The 22,317-nt window shown below is 39.0% G+C and overlaps 2 protein-coding genes across 4 annotated transcripts in view; one reads left to right on the plus strand and one right to left on the minus strand.

The window, feature by feature from the left end:
* Positions 1 to 14,601, minus strand: part of LRRC49 (leucine rich repeat containing 49) — a 37,455-nt gene extending 22,854 nt beyond the window's left edge. For 2 of the 3 annotated variants that reach the window (XM_058846542.1, XM_058846541.1), the window contains exons 1-7: positions 12,170 to 12,370; positions 11,624 to 11,686; positions 10,972 to 11,059; positions 8,571 to 8,670; positions 7,788 to 7,991; positions 6,387 to 6,453; positions 2,317 to 2,460 (exon numbers count right to left, since the gene is read on the minus strand). In XM_058846542.1, coding sequence (XP_058702525.1) covers positions 2,317 to 2,460; positions 6,387 to 6,453; positions 7,788 to 7,991; positions 8,571 to 8,670; positions 10,972 to 11,059; positions 11,624 to 11,686; positions 12,170 to 12,223 — 720 coding nt within the window. In that variant the 5' untranslated portion in view covers positions 12,224 to 12,370. Of the gene's footprint in view, positions 1 to 2,316; positions 2,461 to 6,386; positions 6,454 to 7,787; positions 7,992 to 8,570; positions 8,671 to 10,971; positions 11,060 to 11,623; positions 11,687 to 12,169; positions 12,371 to 14,462 lie in introns of those variants that run through there. The other variant, XM_058846543.1, reaches the window with a different exon arrangement.
* Positions 14,602 to 14,606: 5 nt separating this feature from the next.
* On the plus strand, positions 14,607 to 22,262 carry LARP6 (La ribonucleoprotein 6, translational regulator). The gene is made up of 3 exons (XM_058846544.1): positions 14,607 to 15,042; positions 19,022 to 19,214; positions 20,288 to 22,262. Exons 1-3 carry the CDS (start codon positions 14,840 to 14,842, stop codon positions 21,356 to 21,358), a joined length of 1,467 nt encoding a protein of 488 aa, XP_058702527.1. The 5' UTR covers positions 14,607 to 14,839; the 3' UTR covers positions 21,359 to 22,262.
* The last annotated feature ends 55 nt before the right edge of the window (positions 22,263 to 22,317 follow it).

A 22,317-nucleotide genomic window follows, 5' to 3' on the forward strand; every position in this document is an offset into this window, starting at 1 on the left:
TATTCTGCATGCTATTCTCCTGAGTAGTCAGACTCTGTATACACTTCAGTCCTGTAAGATGCTTCTGCTATAAACCAAGCCCCAGGACTGCCTCTGTAAATCCTACAGCTTTGAATCAACCACAGTTCATTCTTACAAAAATAACTACTGATGATTCAAGGATTTTCAGGCTGGAGTGAAAAAAAGCTCAAAGACAAAAAACAGTCCCTAAACTGGTAGTCCAAGGCCAATAGATTGTAAAGTCTGACTGCAGATTTAATTGTTCAAACCAACTACAACCCAGCTGGATAACTTTAGTAATTCAATACAGTAAATTGCAAAGGGCAGAGGGCTCAGTATGGAACCTTCTTTTGTTTGACAAAAGAGATCATCCTCTTTCCTACACAAGAATAATACACTTAGGGCAGGTTAAAGGGAGGTATGTGAAAAATAAGGAAGGTTCACAAAAAAATGTGAAGTTATTTAAATCAGATTAATTTTTCAAATTATTTTAGAACAGTAATTTATATTTAAGATTGAGTTTAGATTCTTTCATTTGAAGGACTAATCAAACTTAAAAAGCTTGATTCATAATGAGCATTGTCACAGTAACTGAGTAACTAAAGCACAGTAAACAAATTATTTTCATGAGCTTAGGAGTGAATATTTTGCAGTTAAGTGCTAGATCATAACAATATAATGATTAAAATATCTCTACCACCTTCACAGTCAACCACGTGATCTTAAACTTCATCTTAAAGAAATATAGTCCCCCTCCCTCAGCTACTCGAGTGCTCCAGAAATAAAATATCTTGGATATTCTTTCCATAGAATGATCTATTTCTTTCTGTATTTCTGCATTTTTAGTAATTTCCTATTGCAGCAGAATCTGAATTTCCATACAAAAGGAATGTAGCTGTCATTTTAAAAAAATAAAACAAATATAAGTAAAGAAACACATGCACATCATTGTACACACAGTAAAAGACAACACCTACCATTAAAATAAGGAAAAATATTTTATTTTAGGAGCCGTATTTTCTTAAGAGTTTTAGACAATATAATGTGTCCAAAACTTAAACATAGACTTAGTGCCATACTAGCTAGAATTACCATTCAATGAAAAACAAAACAATCCACAATCACAAAACAGCATTTCATTAGAATTTAACCAGAGTGAAAACCCAAAAAGGTAGCAACAACAACAACAGTTAAAAAAACCCACAGGCCAACAAGCAAAATAAGTATTTCCCTGAAGAGAACATCATCTTCTGAAACACTGCCTCTGCCAGGAAACACTAAAACATTGAGATACAGCACAGAGTCCAAGTCTGTAAGTCACTAATTTAAATTTCATGCTGATTCTTGTGACAGCAGAAGGCAAGCAGAAAGTACAAGCTGCATCTGAGAGGACTGAAAAGGCAGAAGCTACAAGCAAAGAGAATTCCAGATAACATCACTGACACAGGGGAAGGTACAGTGACAGAATCAGCAATGAGCAGAAATTTCTTATTTTTGAGATTTAAGAACAATTCCTATTTGACAAATAGCAGAAACTGAAGACAAGAAATGTTCAGCAGCAACAGGGGACTAGGAACTAAATTATGCAGGCCAGAAAAAAGAAGCTATCTAAGTAAACTGTTTTATTTTTGAAAGCTCTTGTTTGAATAATCCACTTGCCATACCTGAACTACAACTCAAATTGCAAAGTGAAAAGCTTAATTTTTAGACTATGAAGACTTAAAATGCTGGGTTAAAGCTTCTATTAGAAAACTCTGCTCTTATAATCAATACCTGTTTTCTCTGCATTTACCCTGGCAACATTCCTAAGTTGAAATGTAAGACGGTCTTATGGCTTAGCTAACCTACAGAAATCAAGATGGTTTCTTTCTAGAACATGAGCTTGTATGGAAGTATCCAAATTTACAGATTAGAGCCACAGAGCTTTTGCAAAATCTCTTCCTCCCTCCCAAAGGAACATCATGAACTTTCAAGATTTGAAACACTACAAGTCATCATAGAATCACAGCATGGTTTAGGTTGGAAAAGAGCTTTAAAGGTTATCTAAGTCTAGTCTCCCTGATCACATTTAAATAAAATAACACTAGAATTGAACCTTTGTTTCACCTTTATGTTGTAGAATTAAGTATTGCAGCAGAACAATATAAGCAATATATATGTGTTACATATATATATCACATAATATGAGGAAACACAAGATGTCAAAAATCTGAAACACTGATATGGTTTAAACAAGTCAGAGTTATCATGCATTTTGTCAAAAGCAAAGACAAGGAAATGAAAAAGAAAAAAAAGGAAAAGGGTTTTGCTCCTTACTATAGCAGAGACTTGATTATGACGGAGGTTGAGCTCTGTGAGTGAATCCAGTCCATTCAGGTTTTCTACAACAGTTAGCAGGTTTCTGGCAAGGTTTAACACTCTCAGTTCACTTAAATGGCTGATGTTTTCTATTTTGGCAATCTGTTAGAGATAAGATAAACATGTACACTGTGTTTTATATGGATATTAAAAAAAATAAAAAATAATAAAAAATATATATATGTGGCACACACATTTTCTAAAAGTATACATGAATTATCAGCTTCATACAATAGTGTGCCTGTTTCTCTAAACCATGATACTCAGAGGTCCAGAACAAGTATTCACCCACATTTTTCTTGCTATCCTGCAATAAAACTCAGTCAACATTTCCTTCTATCCCATCAGAAATCAGGTTACTTCAGCTGTGCTGCTCTGTAGCAGCAACCTCGAAGACATAAAACCAAGACAGCTCTGGTATTGTAGTAAGCCGAAATGGGGGAATCTTGTGCATGGTTGAGCCTTAATTTGTCTGCAAAGATATTCAGTTGTTTTCCTGAGATTAGAAAAGGGAGGGATCTAACAAAGAATGAATTGCAGTAAACAGGCAGCTGACAGATGCTTCTTTTTATACTTAATTCCCTATTTTAAAGACTCAGGTGATAATGACAAAGCAAAACAAAAAAGGCATAAAAGGAGCAATAATAGCTAATGAGCCTTAATTTTAGTTTTTATTTTCAGAAATACCAATATATTTTACAGGGGTGTTGATTATTCCTCTGATGATTCAGTATGGATTCAATTCCTGCTGTTATTATTTCCCAGAGATCCACACAAAGCTCTCTATCCAGATAATTATTTCTCATGGCAGTGTGGGATCTGTCCTTCAACATGTATGCAGAATTTATGCATGACTTAAGGAGTCAGGGAGAAGGAGGACAGCCACTGCACAAGGGACATGCCTATGGTACTCTCAGTAAAATCCATGCTGGGTGGCAGAAAGAAGACAGCAAGTTTTCCTGTGGAAAATACTTCAGCAGCCACAAGGTTTTGGCAGTGCAAAGAGCTACCAAGATGTATCATTCCCTGTCAGTTAGAATTAGCATCTCTGTACCACTGTAAGCCCCCTTTAGCAGCCAGTGCCCAGGCACACCATTCCTCCTCCAAGAGGCCAACAGTGCCAAGGTGCAGACCAGTAAAACAGTGCCTGGTGTCACAGACATGGAACTTCCTGATGCTTCACACCAGTGCAAGTCTGGCCATGCCAGTTTGCAGAAAGTGTCTAGCACCTCCTGGAGCAGAAGATGATTATTTAACAGTTTGAGAACATCCCATTTTGTTGGTAATTTCCATTATATCCATACACATGTATATGCAAATCTGTGACTGGAATATGCTGCTATAAGAAATATTTTAGCAATTTCTCAATTAAAAAGCATACAAAAGTAAATGGCAAGACCAAAATTAAATAACATCTTCAACCTGTGATTTGAGGTGCTTAAACTTAAACTGCTAATTAAACTATTGATTTATGTGTATTCTATACAAAAATATTAAAGCAAGAGGAACAGAAAATACCACTATTTTAAAGAACATATTTATACTGAGAGACTTTTAAAAACAGCCCTAAGATCAGAGAGTTGGCATGAAGAACACAGACCTCTGCTGATGTCTGCCCAGCAAGAATTACAGGCAAGAATGCCACAGTCTAGAATACTAATCCTGGTATTTCACCGCTATTGCAAAGATAATGATTTCATCAGCAACATATAGAGATATTCTTTACCATTTTGCTAAGCTTTAAGATTAACTCTGCTGAACTGCCTGTTTCAATTATGCATGCACACATGAAGGTACACCAGCTTTTCATATGGACTATTAGGTAAGAAGTAATAGAAACTATTATCACTTCTTTTTGGATGTTTCAAATACTTCTATAATATCAAAAAATTAGTACACAAGTCAGAGTCTCCTTGTAAACACTGAACAAAAACACTATTTATTTTCTCATTTGCTTGTATCATTTAATACCTCACTATGAAATAGAAGCCAGGAAAAGGTTGGTATGCACCAAATAATCACCCGTCAATAATTAAATTGCACAAATGAAAGTTGCATCTTTTAAAAAACATTCTGTGATGAATGAAAAAAGTTCATGCATGAAAAAAAAATCAGGTTGCATAATTTTACTTGCATCTTGAACCCCTGGAAAGAAAAAATATTCACAGTATTAAACAGAACACAGGGAATTACTCCAATGACATTTCATATTTAACACATTCTAAATAAAATTTATGTGTAGAGTCCCTGAACAATGCAACTCTATGTGTCTATATTACTGTGTTAATAATAGTTAATCTAGTGTATTTCCAGTACCTTGTCTATAACTTGTATACAGGATTTAACTGTTCAGTGTTCACCTGGGATCACTGTTAACATATAAGAGATACTGCACAGGATTAACAATGCTCAATAATTATTGTCTTTTTGCTCAACACCACTGAGATAAGTCTGGCTCCAATTCTCTGCTCTGTTGTTTAATTTGGTACATTCTTGAACATGAGAATCCACATTTTGAAGTTCTCAAAGCCAATTATGTTGCTGTAGTCTGTTCTTCAGAAATTTAGAGTGTAGAAGAAGTATCTTTTAAGATAGGCTAGAAGGCTGCCAAAAATAAAAATCCCACAAATTTAAATAGTCAAAGGAGCTCCCTTATTCAGTGCTATATAAGTAAACAACAAAACATAACCCAACCTTTCAAAAGAAGGCACTAGTCCACTAAGATATATCCCAAACACAGCATTTCTTCATTTCTTCATTAAACCTTCAAAAATAACTAATACTATGGATGGCAGATTGGTGCTTTAAATTTTGAATTCCTCAAAGACAGGGAAAAAAAGAACTTAAACAGAAAAACTTGCTTATCTTTGAATTAGAAAGGAAGAGAAAAATAATTTATTTATGGAAGATAAGTTCATAGTCTTTATTTAGTCTTTACATGAATAATACACTAAACCTACCAGAAACAGAAATAATTAACTCAATTTCCAAACATTTGTGCCCTTCGTATCTACATTTATGATGCAAAAATTTTGAAAACCAAAATAACTTCATAAACTCCAGGATTTAATGTTAGTTCCAGATACAGGGTAATTTTTTACATTCTCTGGATCAAAGAAAGCCTATCATTATTTAGGGGATCAAGTAACAACCAGCCCAAAACTCCTAGTAAAAAAAATTAGTAAATTACTCCTAGTAAAGTTGCAGTTGCTGTAAAGAGAGTTCTACAGATACCTGAAGACAAAAAAAGTCAGACCTACATCACAGTCACTTGTAAGAATTGTGCAAGATGCCATTCATTTTCATTAGTGATACCTTCATTGTGCTGGGAAAGTGTGCTGCCACAGCTGCATTGTTAGTCTGCCTGTATTTTTATCAAAAACACAACCCCCCTGCAAATTTCCAACATCAATACAAAAAGGATTGTGTTGTTCAAACAAACACTTGTGAATGAATATGTTTGGAGATGGCAGGAAGGGCAATGCCATCACCTGGCCCCAGACTGCCTCTGCCACTGCACAATGTGTACATTGTTTGACTAATGGGATTCAAAGCAGCCACAAATTTATTGTATCACTTATGACAATAAATCCCTACAGTGCTAACTTGGCTTTTTCTTCTCTTCTACATGTATGAAGGGAATCTGGTTTTGTCAGACCACCAACAGCAGAAACAGCAATCAATCAGACCTAAATATTTTACAGCAGTTCTAAAACTGTGCTACTTCAATTACACCACAACTGCTTGTGGTAGGTTCCTGTTGTGTAGGTGTGAGTGCCATTATACTCAGCTAACTCAGCGTTTTAATCACTGTAACCTTCCTGAAGTACAACACTGAAAGTACAAGAGACTGGTACAAAGATTCAAAATAAACGTCATGACACCTTTTATTAACTTACTAATTTCTGTTACCTCAAGAGCTGCAAACTTGCCACCAATTCCCTTTCACAAAAAATACTTTGGTAAAAGACACACCAAAACATGATGTCTACACAACAAACATAAGCAATCAAGTTATTGTACTGCACCTGATTTCCATGAAGATCTAAAACATCAAGGTTTTTTAGGTTCTCCAGATTTGAAATTTTCTTTATTCTGCAAGATTACAATTATGACAATTATTTTTACTGTTAGATTAAAAATATCTTTTGTTTTCCAGCCAATACAAAATTAAGCCTTTTCTTCCTGACTGACAAAAAAATAACAAAATTTTGAACCATGAAAAAAAAAAAAAATTGATAGATAAATGAGTATGACTTTAAGACTATCACCTTCCTCTCTGACTGTCAAGAATTTAATAGCAACAGAATTTATATGGTTCTTCTAGAAAGAAGAAAAGGATGGAATACTTGCTCCACTGGAAACCAAAGTCAACAACTTCAATGTCTTAAAACTTCTCTGTCCGGTCATGTTTCGTCAGATTCCAGACCTAGGCTATTATACACCCAACAGCATCATCTACTGGCTGATGACATTAAACACGTGTATTAAGCATTTGCTTCAAGAGCAATCAAAGATCACACACACACCAAGCTGAAAACAAGGTGTTAACAGCTCTGTCTGACATATATCCACTCACTCATCAGTAGGCCAAGTCCTAACTACATCTTCTAAGCTTCTAAGCTAAACTGCACTCAGGGTGGTTATGATAAAGAAAATAATTCCTCAAAGCACTTTAAAATTGTAGTATCCACACCCCAACATTTTACTCTAAACAAAATTGATTTCTACAGGTGAGATTTTTAATACAAAAGCTCTTAGTTGTAGTAACATACTTCACTATTGAAACTTGTAAGTATTGAATACAGGCTGAATTAGGAGGTACATTCTTTATAATCTGCACATAACTGAAATCTGGTCACTGGTTCTCACTTTACTGAATATAAGAAAATGAGGAAAATTTAAAAGTCAGAGCACAACCTTTAGATGTGTGAGCCATTCCACAGATAAATGTATTAAATTTTTAAAATTAAAGGCTGCAGGACTAGAAGCAATAAATAAGCACTAAAATCCATGAGTTATCTGTCTGGTATTTTTCCCAGCTAAATATATCAGGAAGAACCTTTCTATAGGTTATAAATAATCAATGAATACTACATTTGATCTGAAAAGACATTCCACAACGTTCCATACAAATGTAAGAACACTTACATATATTTAACAATTGATCAGAATAGAAGATTACATGGAAACATGTGAAGTACTTTGGAAACATTGCTTAAATTTACTAAGAAAGGAAGTTTTGAAGAACATGACAGACAAAATCTTTGTACTTCCTCAGTGGGATCCCTGACACTTAGCTAATCTTATGGCTGGTCTCACTGGTATGACAGCAACATCACAAACCGAAAACCATCAGAAACTACGGGAAATCACAGTTGTTACGCCATAGGCGGAAGTGTGACTTGGCTAAGTTTTATTATTTTTACCTGTTCTTTCCCAACAGAAGGACTCTCAGGGATCTCAAAGTTGAAACCCCACTTATCTCTTCAATCTGATTATCATATAAATCTAAGAAAACAAGATGGTGGAGATTAGAAATATTTTGGATACGAGTTATAAAGTTATGCTGGAAATTCAAAAGACGAAGGTGATCTTCCCCATCAATAATTGGGCACACTGTCAGTTTTTGCCTGGAAGAAAAAAGAAAAAAAATAGAACACACCAGTAAGTAACAAATCAGTAATCCACCTTCTGCTCACTCACTCTGACTGAACAGAGAAAGTATATTATCTTGGTTAAGGTAGCAATAATTAGGTTTGCAAATTAAATTCTGTAGATAAAGCAGAAACTCCTACCTATTAAAACCTGAAAACATAGCAGAAATACTTTCAAAATTTTCTGAACACCTCTCCTCTCAGAGATTTGTTTGTTACATGGAAACTACATGGAAGTTTTGTGTTGTCACCACACTAAAATTCCATCAGATGCAGTCTCACAATCTGTTAAGTTTTTCTTCAGCTATCACATGAACAGCCTGTTCAGATCAGAAATCTGTCTGCTTTAGATGACTGCTGTATGCATATATTCATCACAAGGATACTCACAAAGAATTTCTCCATGGGACACAATTCTTCTCTCAAAAACACACACACAAAACCCAACAACCTGAGCCCATCACTGACTGCAGCCATAAGTGGAGCACTGGTCACTGTGGCCACTGTAGACCAGGGGCCTGAGGCTCTGGTGCGTGCGTTCTGTCACCCTCTCACCTTTCCAGGGTAAGTCTATCTGAGTTCAGAATTTTTTCTTCAGCAGTACGTTGCAATACAGGAAATGTTATTGATGAACTGCTCCCAAAATTCGTGTTATCTATTGGAAAATCATACAGAGAATATATTAACTACTTCTCTGTAGATGCATGTTGTGAACTACAGGTAATAAAAGCAAAATTTTCTTTTTTATAAAAAGTAAAGCATTAAAGTGCTTTTTACCTCCATTCAGTACTATGATTTATCCATTTTTTCCCTGATTTTATTTGTTTATGACTATATCCCTCTACATTCTCTTTCCAAAGTACATCCATTTCTTTCTTTTGAGATTTTTTTTCCAACAATTTGTTGTAAGCAGATATTTTGTAGATGCCTTTATTTTAATTAGAATTACCCAATGATATTTTAACATAAGATTGTAAAATTCTTTCGTAGTTTCAGTATCTGAACTTACAGAAGATAGTACCCAACTTAAGACAAATTTAAAGGTACAGATCAAATAGATGTGCACCAAAATATTGAAACACTCCCACAGAGCCACAAATAAATGCAAAGTCTTTCAAAGGTAAGTGCACACAATACCTAGTGATCACTGGGAATTCACTCCATTATCAAGAAATAGGCAGCCCTTGAAAATATATTTATAATGCTATTCATCCTTATGCATTTCCTTAATATAAGAGGTAAAAAGGGAGAAAGTCTAAAAATACCTGCAAAATGAATCAACAAATGCATTCTATGACCTTTGGCTTATTTGGAAAATGATCCACTGAAAGATATTGGTCAAAAGTATATCATTGTGTGTGCACACTACCACAAAATCTGTGTGCTTGCCCTTTTTTTTTTTTCTCTTCCTTCAAATAAATCAAATATATTACCAGGAAAAACATTAATTCTTTAATAAACAAGACAACTGTTTTACTACTATAGCAATGAGTCCATTGTTCTCTGAAATATACTCTTAGGAATCTGTTTGAGTTAAACAATTTGTCAGTCAATTTAGAATCTTTTCAGTGCTACTCTTGAATTTTATCATTAGCTACTCTAACAACACTCTTTACGCATCCTTCAAAATCAAAACTCTTAAAAAAAACCCAAAAAATATTAAAACCAATTAACATTATTGAAAAAATCTAACTCTAGTTGTGTCACAGGTTTTTAAATGTAAGACCAGAAACTGAATAATCAGTCTGGAAATGTGGCAGGATGGCAGTAATGTAACTTTTTTTTTCCTACTATCATCCTCCTAAAGACATGTGAAAGATCCCTACTGCTGCTCTTTCATTAAAGAAAGCATTATAAAGCTTTCATTATAAATGAATGCCTATAAAAAGCATTCATTTAAATGCCTGTACTATATTTTTGAAAAAGATTTGTAGTGTCTTCCTGACAATTGTGTACTGACCTCTATTAACACCCAAAGGGAGCACTAGGAATCACCTTTTATGGTAAGGTGCCCAGTAAAAGAGAGAGAGACTAATGAGAAATTTCCACTGCTACCTGAAGCATGTGAACTAAAAATGTGGCTTTTTGTAGGGCTCTGGATTTTGTTCTTTATCAGGACTTGGGGAGATATCTTTTTTATTCACTTTTGTGAATAGAAGTCTCCCCAAGTCCTGTGATAAAGAACCTGCCTCAATGCCAAACCAGAAAACTCTGTCAGACTGGATGGTACTGGGAGATGGAGCTGCTTATTATGCACCAAAGTACTTAATATTCTTTGGTCTCCTGTGCAGGGAACAAAATCAAACTGCAGACTTACTCCATAAATTGCATAGTATCCCTAAAAGTCAACCCATTCTGAATGACTGCTGGCCTTCATTTTTTACCAGAATGAACAAAGAGTTACCTTGATAACTAAACTGGTCTTCTACTCACACTAATCACAGACAAGCAGCAGCAACATGGCAAGAAATGTTGTTTCAAGTCTCTTTCTATCCTCACCACAGTTAGCAGTGGTGCTTAGATAGATAACAGATCACAGATAGCACCAATATCTTGCTTTGCAAAGCCAAGAGCACCCAAGCACAATAGAAAAACTATCTCTTAATATCATGGTTCCAAATTAGAAACTAATTTTGTCTAAATATATTAAAATGTTAAACATCCAGTAAAATGTTTGTGTGGCTATTGAGGGAATATACAGTAGGGCACTTGATAGGTTGTGGCATTGTAGGTAAAAGAAAAAATGTTCATCCATGATGGGGAGAAAAAAGGATGCAAAAAGGCAGTAGCACAGTTGATTCATGACATGATGCAACAGTAATTACATTGAATTACTGTAGCCAAGTAGGAAACACTGTCACTCTTACATTTTCTAATCATGATACAATCTTTCTTTACTTTTAAAATAATAAAACAGATACGAAAGACAAACAAATCAAACTCTGTCAGATATTACCTTGTCTTCCTGAGTAGTTTCTTTCCAGATCATGCTGCAGAAGTCTGTTGTGGAAAGATGACTGTTCTTTATTTATCCTGAATTCAAACTGCAACACAATGTGATAGATAAATGTTAGAGGTTTCAAATGCAAATGCCTTTACACAGTCAAAGAGAATCTTAGTACTAGCAGCAGTTCTCAGGAATTCCTACAAATGCTTTGAAAAAAAAAAGAGAAGAATTAATTTCTCCAGTAAAAGGTGTATTCATTCTTTTAAGACACTATAACTAAAAAGCTTCACTGTTGGAAACCAAAATGAAAATATGGAAGTTACCAGTACATATGCAGTTGACTAAATAAATAAAAATCAAGCCCCACCCTGCAAGGAATACTTCAATTACAGGAGAGGGGTACAGACAGAAGATCAAGAAATCAAATATACATATATATATATATATATATATATAAAGCTTATGGCAGGCTATAGCACAACCCAATGTTTTCATATGTTTTTGATATGATGAAATAAATTAACAAAATACTATCAGATACATTAGATAAGTCAACAGATGAGTACTGAAAAGGTAAATTCCTATTTGAAAGCATACAGCTTTGTCTGTATCATACAACTACATTAGTTAATATAATTAGCCAAGAAAAGGTTATAATTACTGGTTTGGCTTTTTCTGGTATTGACGAGGTCTGGATGACCAGCTGGAGACCACAATTATTAACCTGCAAATTGGAGAAAATGAAATTAAATGCTACATGTCTCAGAAATATCAATACAATTGTTGATTGTAATATTTATAGTGCATGTCAGTAAAATTGCTTTTTAAACAACAAAGCTATTTTCTACAGCAAAATCTGCCAAGAAAGGAACTATTTTGCAAAATACTATGAAGAATACATCACAGCTCTAAGTAAGATTAAATTTTTAGTTTACAAAAATGACACTTATTTTAGTTTTAAAAATACACTAAAAGCGTGACTTTCGGGATACAACTCTCAGTATGAAGAAAACAAGCGTTTACATTTAAATGTGCCTTGTATTTCCAAAAGGCAAAACATGCTGATCTTTGAGCTGGATTTACGCGACAAAACCGAAAGGTCTGACAGGAGCACTGAGCCAAAGGGCTCGTCCCTGCACGGTCCCGGCACAGCACGAGTGATGGGGAGCTGTCACCCGGCCGGCACCCCCGCCCCGGCAGCACCTACCGCTGCGGGCGCGGCCCGCGGGCCCCGGCCGGGGCGGCCTTTGCTGGGCACCATGGCCCGCTGCCCCTCGGCCCCGCTCGGCTCCGCGCAGCTCCTCAGCTCCGCGCAGTCCCTCGGCCTCAGGCGGTCCCTCAGAGCCCCGCAGCCCCGAACAATCCCGCACGGCCCCGCGCCGCCGCCCTGTCGGAAATGGCTCCGCCGTTACCGCGGCGACCGCGGCTTCCGCCCCGCCCGCCATCTGGGGCGGCGCCAGGGGCGGGAAAGCGTGAGGGGACGGGGACGGACCGATGGACGGACGGGTGTGTGTGGCGCTCTGTGGTCATCCTGCTGTGTCCAATGTCACCCCCACCCCGTTGCCCCATAGTAAAAAGCCGCTATATGATTGTATTTTTATGAATTCTACAAGTTAGAGAGTGTGTGTGAAAACCCGTGACAGGGCGAACAGCTGGATGGTTCCTGTCGTGCCTCAGGATGTTGTCTTCTGGGGGCACAGACTGGTCACAAAATGTGACAATCACTGAGGTGACAATCAACCTGTGCGAGCTCCTGGAGCCCAGGAGTGCCACTGATGCGTAGGGGATGCTTTCAAATATACACATCAAGAAGTCGGTGGTTAGGGAAGCAATGGTGCGGCTGCCAGTGCGTGGAAGGGCTGTGAATTGGTGCTTTCCCCAATCCCAATCATGGCTTCAAGGTTGGAAGAGACCTTTAAGGTCATCGAGTCGAAATGCCAACCCCTGAACCACAAACCACATGATCCAGAGCAGATCCTGATGCTCCTAAACGCCTCCCCGGGCAACCTATTCCAATGCCTGGCCACACAAATGAATAAATATTCCAGGTTCAGCTTCTTGCATTATCATTTTAATTTCCATCTGCTGAAAGGCTGACTGAAGAATAAAGTAATTACAGCATATTTTGTGAGAAATGCAAAATATGTGGGGATTTTTTGTTTGTTTGATATGGTTTTTCTTAAATGGTATGTCAACAGTGCTGTGCCAACAATAAATGCACAATAAGAAATCTGCGCAGATTTTGGTTGTGCAGTTGAGGCTCACGGGTTTATGATGTTTACTGGGCACCAGTGACCCATGGCTTTCCCCCTAAGGGACTTGTCTACATTAATACATTTAGTTTTAAGTACTGCTGTGGTTACAAATACTGCTTTATCTCTACTGGAAGTTCAGCATTATAGAGCACTGTTACATTAAGAGGAAAATAAAACAAACCAAACAACCCCAAAAAACATTAGTCTGGTAATTTCAATGGAGATCTAGTCAACACAGTGTTTGAAATGATGTCAATCTTCATCTGGCCAAAGTTCTGTGCTGCGAGCACTGGTAGAACAAATAAATGCATCTAGTGTCCTTTGCTATAAAATCAAGTTCCCTTAACCTTGACAGAAAGATATATCAGATAAACCAAAAGGTCTCTCTCAAACATCATTTGGGTTAGCTGTAGCACAAAATAGTTCTTTGTTCATACTCCTGACCTTGTTTGTGCCCGGGGAGGCAAACAACTTCCATGAACCCATACAGAATTTGACCCACAATCCCCTTCCATATTCTTTCCTAGAATGTGTAATCTGTGTTTGTATTTCTGCATCCACTGAAATAAATAGCAAAGTGATGCCTTACCCAATACATATTACAGAATGTTCCATTAGCAGAGAACCAGTGATTTGGTTAGTGATGCTTGTAAGCATATTTCATAAACAAAATACTTTATTGCTTAAGGCACATTTAAAACTCAGCCAAAGCCTGAGGCAGGGCAGTCTCAGAATGTGTCCATGCCAGCAAACCTGACTCATGAGGACTGTTTGCCACAGTGATGAGAATTGGCCCTGAGTGCAGTCTCACTTTTTGTCCATCCAAATTTTTAAGAAGAAAATACTGAAGCAATGCAAACATGAACAAGGATGCTACAAATGAAGTTGTGACTTAAAGATCATTTAGCAGTTTGGGTACAAACAGTATTGAAAAAAAGATCTTCCTTGAGTGAAGAATGAGTTGTTAAGTGGTAAATTGAAAATATTTTGATTCTAATATTTAGCCCATAAATGTTAATTTCACTTTAGTAGCTGAAACAGTCCACTGAAATATAGTGCAATAATCTTAAATAATCACTGCCTAAGTGTTTCAGAAAAAGGGCCTCTATTTTAATTACTTCTTAAGGGGGAATGTGTAAGTGCCATGCAGAACTACAGAGGAGTCTCCTCTGCAAAACCAACACGTCCTTTTCAGTCATGTATCTTATTTCCAAATCTCACCTTCGGCATTTAAGCCACACTTACCGCAGCGAAGCCTTTCTGACTTTCATAAAACGCTCTGGTCAGGGAGCAGTGGCGGAGCCGCAAGGCTGTACCAGGAGATGAGAAGCTGAGACGCTGCTTTCCGGAGAGGAGCCCGTTGTTTTCCAGAGAAACAGAAGCAGTCCCTGTTCAGCCGTCAAGGAGAAGGGCTCTTCAGCTGCCCGGCGGGCCCGGGGGCGGCACGGCCGGAGGAGGGTCGGCCCGTGCCGCTGCCGTGCGGGCGCGCCGGGGGAGTGGAGCTGGGAGCGCCGCCCCAGCGGGAGGGGACAGGGGGCGACAGGAGGGGAGGCGGCCGGGCGGCTGTCGCAACCCCGAGCATCGCTGGTGTGGCGGCGGGCTGAGCCCGGCCGGGGAGCGCCATGGCCCAGCCGCAGCCGGCCGAGCCCGGGGCCGCGCCCGCCGGGCCGGAGCTGCCCGCGGGGAGCGGCCCCGTGCAGATCCGAGTGGCCGTCCAGGCGGCCGCCGAGGAGGACGAGGAGGACGAGGAGGAGGAGGAGGGGGGCGGCGGAGCGCCGTGCCCCAGCTGCAGCGAGGAGGACTCGGGGCGGTGCGAGCGCTCCAGGTGAGCCCCCGGGCAGGGGCTCCGGTCCGGCGGGGGCGCGGTGCGGGCGCGGCTGTGCGGGGCGAACAGCGGGGCCGCCGCGGACACCCCCGGAACGGAGCGGGCCCGGCTGATGCAACGCCGAGGAACGGGTGGGAGACGCTGGAAAGCTTCCAGCAGGGACGGCCGGCGGCCGGGAGGGAGCTGCCCGCCGAACCGATGGCTCCGCCCGGGCTGCGTCCCACCCGGCCCCCGCGGGACTGCCGGGCCCGGGGCCGCGGCTCCCCCACGGCGAAAGCGCCGGGCTGTGATGCCCCCCACATTTCCAATTCACTGCGTTTTACAGAAAGATTTTGGGGGTTAGTTGTAGCTGCGTCTTGGAGTTTTGTTTTGGATTTCATGTTTTGGTTGTTTTCCTCTTTTGCCCGTTTTGGCTTGGTGACCTGAAATAGTTTTGATGCTTACTAGAATCTCTTACTTGTAAGACGAACATGCAGGATTTTTGTGCCAGCAAGCTGCAGAGAGACAAAGCTCTACTAGTTGTAGTTCATCTTGTGGTTTGTACTAAAGATGCAGATGGCGTCATAAATTGTCACATAAAGATTTAGGTACAGTAGCAAGAAATCCAGTATTCTGTTTGAGCATTTATTGTTTCTAGCAATAACATGTTATTGTTTCTAACAATTCTATTGATTTTCTAACTTCATACCTAGCATTGACTCAGAATGAACTGAAATGTAGTACTATAAATTACAGAGGGGTAGAAGGGGAGTGAGAAATTTTCTGCAGCTGCCAAAATTGTCAACTGTGGACTACAGAAACAGAAGTTGAACATAACTAGGCACAGTTAAGGTTTTTAAACTGAGACAGCTTAGTTGTTCCACAATTATATGTGACTGTTGTAATTTTATAAATATGTACAGCACCCTACAGTATTGTATTTCAATTACTGATTTCTTAAAATCGGGATATTATTTACATTTGTTATCTATGATAGTATTACTTGTGAAGAGCTTCTAACCCTGGCCTAGACTAGTAAAAAAAACATAGTTATTTTTTCAAGCTTTGAAAGACAACAGCTATTCTTAAATACATTGATGTATATTCAGTTCTTGTGGAAGCTGCCTTTTTGTAAATGGCAAGAGGAATTGTATATTTTGTAAATGGCAGGGATATTGCCATGGAGAGAACTCTCAAGACTCCCCACCAAAAGCAGGTGAATGGAGTTTAGACATGTTTCTGCCATTTACATATAAGCTTACCCAAGGATCTCCTTTTTGGGAATGCAGCATCTGATAGGAAATTATTTACAAACATTTTGAAAATTATTAGGGATGATCTAAAACTGCTGGGAATGAGCCATCGCACTTCCCAGCTGAAGCTTGCAGATAACTTGCCGTCAGTAGGCACCCAGTACTGTATTAATGCTTTTGTTGACAAACGTGGACTGTCCTTGAGTGATTGTACTCTTGGAACTTATAAATTAGATTGCTACACAGTGCTTATTAAAACAATTAATAAAATACTTTATTCATTTGGAGACTCACCTAAAATAATATATACTATTCTAAAATATAATTTCAGAATAGAAATTATTATACTACAAAATAGTATAATATTTTTAGATGCTATCCAAACAATTTATTATTTGGAGTCTTGATATTTAAAATTCCAAATCTGCTTTCTCCGTAGATATGTTTAGTTTCTTGTGTGACTAATGGCTAGATGAGTCACCATGTTAAAAGATTGTTTTTCATTCTGTTTTACAAGCATATCATCACAAAGCTCTGAATAAAAAAAATAAGTTGTGAATAGCTATAGTAATAGCTATTATATGTATTATATGTATTATATATATGTGAATAGCTATGTAATAGGGTTTGCTTCTTTGTCAGTGTTGACTGAAATTATTTATCAACTACTTTTGTAATACAGTTGATACTCTAGAGGTGCTACTAGTTGATCATTATCACAAATTCATATGGAGCTACTTTAAAATTTCTGCATTTATTGTAGGTGTTATTTCCATACATCATTTAGTGAAGGCTGTTGTAAGAGCCCATAAGATTTTGTAAAAGCTGACCTGTCTGCCAAACATACAAATAGTGTATGGATCAAACTGTGACCAATATTTGAGAGGTGAAATGAGACCTGTTTGACCCTGATTCATTGTGTTCAGTAGGTAGAGATGGTGCTGTTCTCTGCAAACATGCAATTATTTTTTGTTGTTTTCCAAAGCACAACATTCCTTTTTCGTCTCCAAACAAACACCTGCAAATATCAGTGCTAATAAATCCCTAAAACAAACGTAAGCCAAATCCTGAACTAAAGGCAAGCTTTTCCCAGCAGTGTGGGTTTGTAAAAAAGGCTGAAATGTTCCAAGCTTCTTGTATCCAGAGTAATTCCAAATCAGTAGTAAATGAAGTAGTGGGAAGAGATTACCATGAATGAAAAATAAACACCATTATTTTTTGCTTTCTTCTGAAACCACAGCTGGGCATTAGGTATTTTTTACCATCCTAATCATAACTTCATCTATTATCCTCCACTTCTGGCTTTGCCAAGTAACATAAATTCTTTGTCTTGCTCTCTCATTCTTGTCATTCCTTTGAACCGTACCCTATTAAAGGCTAGGGAGGTTTTTAACAGGGAGACTTCTAGGACTGTGCAAGTATCCACAAATATCTGATGTGTTCCCCTATCATGAGAAGAACTGTAGCAACTAAGTGTACTGTAAGCTTCAAAAAGCCAGGTCCCAGAGAACTGCTGCAACTTGTCCCAGCAGCAGGCACAGTTCCTGTGCAGAGCCCACTGATCTATCACTCTCTCCAGACAGCAGCACGGCCGCAGCACTGCGGTCACTGCCTCCATCACCCCTGCACAGAACTGTCCGGGACAGGGATCCAGCTGCCTGCATCCTCCCGCCAGAACGGCCTCACAGACCTCCAGTGTGATGCCTGCTCCTTTTCCTAAGGATTTCAAAGCCTGCAAAAGCCACTTCAGACCATTTTGGGGAAATGCATGGCTCCTTTTCATTGTTACCTGGGAGACCAAACTAATACATGATTTATGGGGTATTTAGTAGACGATTGTATTTTGTAAACAGAAACTTTCATGATGATCCCACAACAAAACTAGACCACTAACAGCTGGGAAAGATGATTCCGACTTAAGACAGACTTGTCCATTTTAGTCACCTGTAAATTTCTATTTCTGCAACAATCCTGTTGCTGTAACTGCACGTGGCAAGATGATAACCTTAAATCCATGGGTGCAGTGTTTTTTGAAGAACAGGATGCTCAACAGTGCTCCATTTTACCCAGGTACTGAGATAATACGATGGGAGGTAAAGAGAAGAAATGAGAATGACTTCTTAGGAATCTGCATGTGTGCATATAAACCTGTTCTGAGGTACATGAGCTGGCAGGTTTGGCCCCTTTGGTAAACTGCTGGTTATGTTACTCTATCACTCTGGAAGTGACCTGTAATATGTGCAGCATTCCTGTCAATCCTTCTTACTCCCTGGATATCAGCTCCTGCACTCATGCTGTGAAGAGGCTTAAGAAATCACAACTGCATCATGTTGGAATATTCATTCTCTGGTACGTGACACTACTCATGAAGCACATAAAGGCCAGGCCTAGGTTTAATAGCTTCATATTGAAAAATGTAACACTGTCAGTGGAGGAGCTTATATAGTACCAAGTGCCAGTGCACCTTCATTTCGTATTTTGGTGGATGATTTGAGTTGGCCGTGCTTTCTGCACTGAGATCAGCTTTTGGAATGAACTCAGGAACTTGACTCCTTATGCTGACTGGAAATCTTCATCCTCTGAGCTAGCCTGCTGGCTCAGCTGGGTGGGGGATACCTGTCCAGTGCCCACATCTAAAGTCAGTTGGAACCAGCATAACGGTTATGGCGCTTTCATTTTGAAAAGCTATTTGAATCTACTCATACAAGATGAAAATCTGCTGATAAAATGATTTAACTGTTTTCCAGTGGTGGGGAAAATGATGACGACTCTAACCAGAACTGGAAACCACCAGAAAATGACCTGATCCAGAAGTTAATAGCACAGATTGAATACTACTTCTCTGATGAGAACCTTGAGAAAGATGCCTTCCTTCTGAAGCACATAAGAAGAAATAAGATGGGCTATGTCAGTGTTAAACTCCTCACTTCATTTAAGAAGGTAAGGTAACTTTTTAAGACTTGAAGGGTCTCATGCAAGCCTGATGAATCTAAAAACAGTAGAAGTTAACATCTTCTACAGGCACCTTTATAGTCTTTATCTGCCTGATTTTGCTATGATTTTCTACTCATCCAAAACTTTAACTGCTGAACTCACTGATGACTGGCTAAGGAAATCATTGGCTTAAAAGCCTGTATGCTTTTAAATTATCATCCTTGGACACCGGAGGACATTAGATAAAATTAATATCCATGGCAACTACTTGTGAACAGCTGGGTAGTCCTGGTAAAGTTACATTCCTGTCTCTGAGAAGGAACAGTGAATCTGACTTTTGGACGGAGAATCAAAAATTAAGAGTAGAGTAAAGCATCTGGTAACCAAAGTTCCCTAAACATGAAGTGAGTTTTATTATTTTTTCTTTTTTTTTCTCCTTACATTAGAAAGACCTATGTAAATCTGTATGTAATTGATTTCTAGAATTACACTAGAAGCACTTTGTCAAGATTCTAAATCTCATTGTTCTACAGAGTTATTCTGTCTAGGAGTTAAGGCAGTCTCAATTTCTTCAGACCACTTCAAACAGATTATATTGGTGACAGATAAACTCTTTACAAATGTTTAATGAAAATGAATAAGTCTGGGGTGTTTTTTAGACTGAGATTTTTGAGGGAGGAAAGTTCAGTTCAATACAATGAAGACCTAAAATTAACAAAACTTTTTGTTTGGCAAATGTAACCTCCCTAGAACATGCATTTTGATCATGGTTCAGGCCAAGATGACTAGATGATGTGGAATGACCAAGCACTACTTGAGCAGGCTTTCAGATGTAGTAATGATTTCCAGTTTGAGCTTTAGTGCCAGTTCCTGTTTTCATTAGATTCAACAGGATATGAGCTTTAGAGGAGCTCACTGATGCCCGTCATAGCATGAAAACTTTATTTTCTCACTAAGTCTGCTACATGAAACTTACATCCAGGGTTCTGTTTGTAGACTGAAGCCTGCATCTGCTTTAAAATTCAGTGCTTTGATCTGGTTTGCTCAGTTGTGGTGCTTAACCTGCGTCTGTCCCAAAGGTGAAACACCTTACCCGTGACTGGAGGACCACAGCCTATGCACTGAAGTACTCGAACAGTCTGGAGCTCAATGATGATAACAAAAAGGTTCGAAGAAATACTCCAGTTCCAGTGTTTCCAAGTGAAAATGTCCCTACCAGGATGCTACTGGTGTACGATATCCACATGATTTCTCAGCTGCAGGTCCTTAACAAAGATGAAAACGGATGCATGCAAGAAAGGATAATGGAGCATCTCCTCAAAGCCTTTGTAACTTTTGGTGTAATTTCATCAGTTCGTATTCTCAAGCCTGGCAGGGATCTCCCACCTGATATCAGGAGGGTCAGCAATCGGTACACCCAGCTGGGAACCCAGGAATGTGCAGTTATAGAATTTGAAGAAGTAGAAGCTGCCGTACGTGCTCATGATTTCATGTGTGCTGGAAACAAAGAGACCGGCATGAAAGTTGTCCTAATAGGCATGAAACCACCAAAGAAAAAGGTTCCCAAAGACAAGAACCGTGATGAAGATACCAGCAAGAGCCTTAAGAAGACTCGATCCCTTAACAAGAGAGTTGAGGAACTTCAGTTTGCTGGTGATGAATCTTCAGCAAACAGCTCTTCTGACCCAGAGAGCAACCCCACGTCACCACTGTCAGGACGCAAACGTACCACGTCAAATACTATGAGTAATTTGAGCCCCGTCATCCACCCAAACAACCATTTGAGCCCTAATATGTCACCCAGATCAAGTCCTTGGAACAGTCCATCTTCACTAAGAAAAGTAGCCAAAAAATCTCCACTGGCTGAAGACAGCAAGCTTAACCCAAGCACCAGCCCTGAAATTCCAAGGAAATACACTGATTATTCCTCAGATAGCAGCATCACTCCTTCTGGGAGCCCCTGGGTGCAGAGAAGAAAAGCCCAAACTCTGACACAAGAGAAGAGTCCTGTCAGCAGTCCCATGTTGGTTCGGAAAATACAAAACGCAGATGGTCTCCCTGTAAGAGTGCTGCGGCTGCCTAAAGGTCCTGATGGCACCAAAGGATTCCACAATGGCTGTGAAAGAAGGAAGGCTATGAAGGGTGAATAGACTATTCTTTATAAACAGCTTCACAAAACAGCCAACTGCTAGTGACCAAGCCTGGTGAAAAATTGTCACTTGAGTGACTCAGTTAAGTCAGTATTTAATTTTAAAAGCTTTTGTATTTATACAGACTTTATCATGTGTATATTTGTATATTTCCTTCACAGAACAGATGAGGTTGGAAGGCATCTCTGGAGATTGCCCAGTCCACCTCCTTTGCTGAAGCTACAAGTCACTGATAGGTTTGAGTATCTACAAGGACAGACTCCCCAGACTGTCTGGGTGAGGTGCTCCCATATTCAACCACCCACACAGAACCAGTCTGTGCCCCTTTCCTGTTACTGGGTATTGCTGAGAAGTGCCTGGCTCCATCTTCTTCACTTCTTCTCATCAGATATTTAAAAACCTTGATTAGATCCTCCCCCAGAGCCCTCTCCATTCCAATCTAGCCAGTGCCTGCTCTCTAGGCCTCACAGGACGGACATGCAAGCCTTTTAATCAGCTGAATTGCTTAGCTAACGCAGGGTCCTTACCTGCATCCATTCTTTTAATGTATTATTTTGAAACACCTAAATATTCAAGCAGGCATATAAATCATTGATGTAAGTACATTATTTGCCAAGCTAAGATCCTGAGGAGCAGTGTGTACTTACGGTTTAGTGGTTGTATTATGAAAAGCTATGGAATGTTAGTCTCATCATAAGGAGCTGAGGTTTTGAAGACTTCCTGTGTTTGCCTCAGAAGGAACTGAGAAACCAATGCCACAGTGAGCAGTTGTTCTCACATACATCACCAAAGCAGTATTCAATAGTACCAGTGTGCATTTTCATGAGTAAAGACTCTGAGTACTGGAGACTGCTCTGTAAGTGTTCTCTTGTATAATCAGATGGAAATAAAAATATTAACTCTAGATCTATTTTGTTTACTTTAAAAATAAGTTGAGCTGCACATGAATAGATAACTTA

This window comes from Poecile atricapillus, chromosome 11 (genome assembly GCF_030490865.1).
Source record: "Poecile atricapillus isolate bPoeAtr1 chromosome 11, bPoeAtr1.hap1, whole genome shotgun sequence".
NCBI classification, from domain to species: domain Eukaryota; kingdom Metazoa; phylum Chordata; class Aves; order Passeriformes; family Paridae; genus Poecile; species Poecile atricapillus.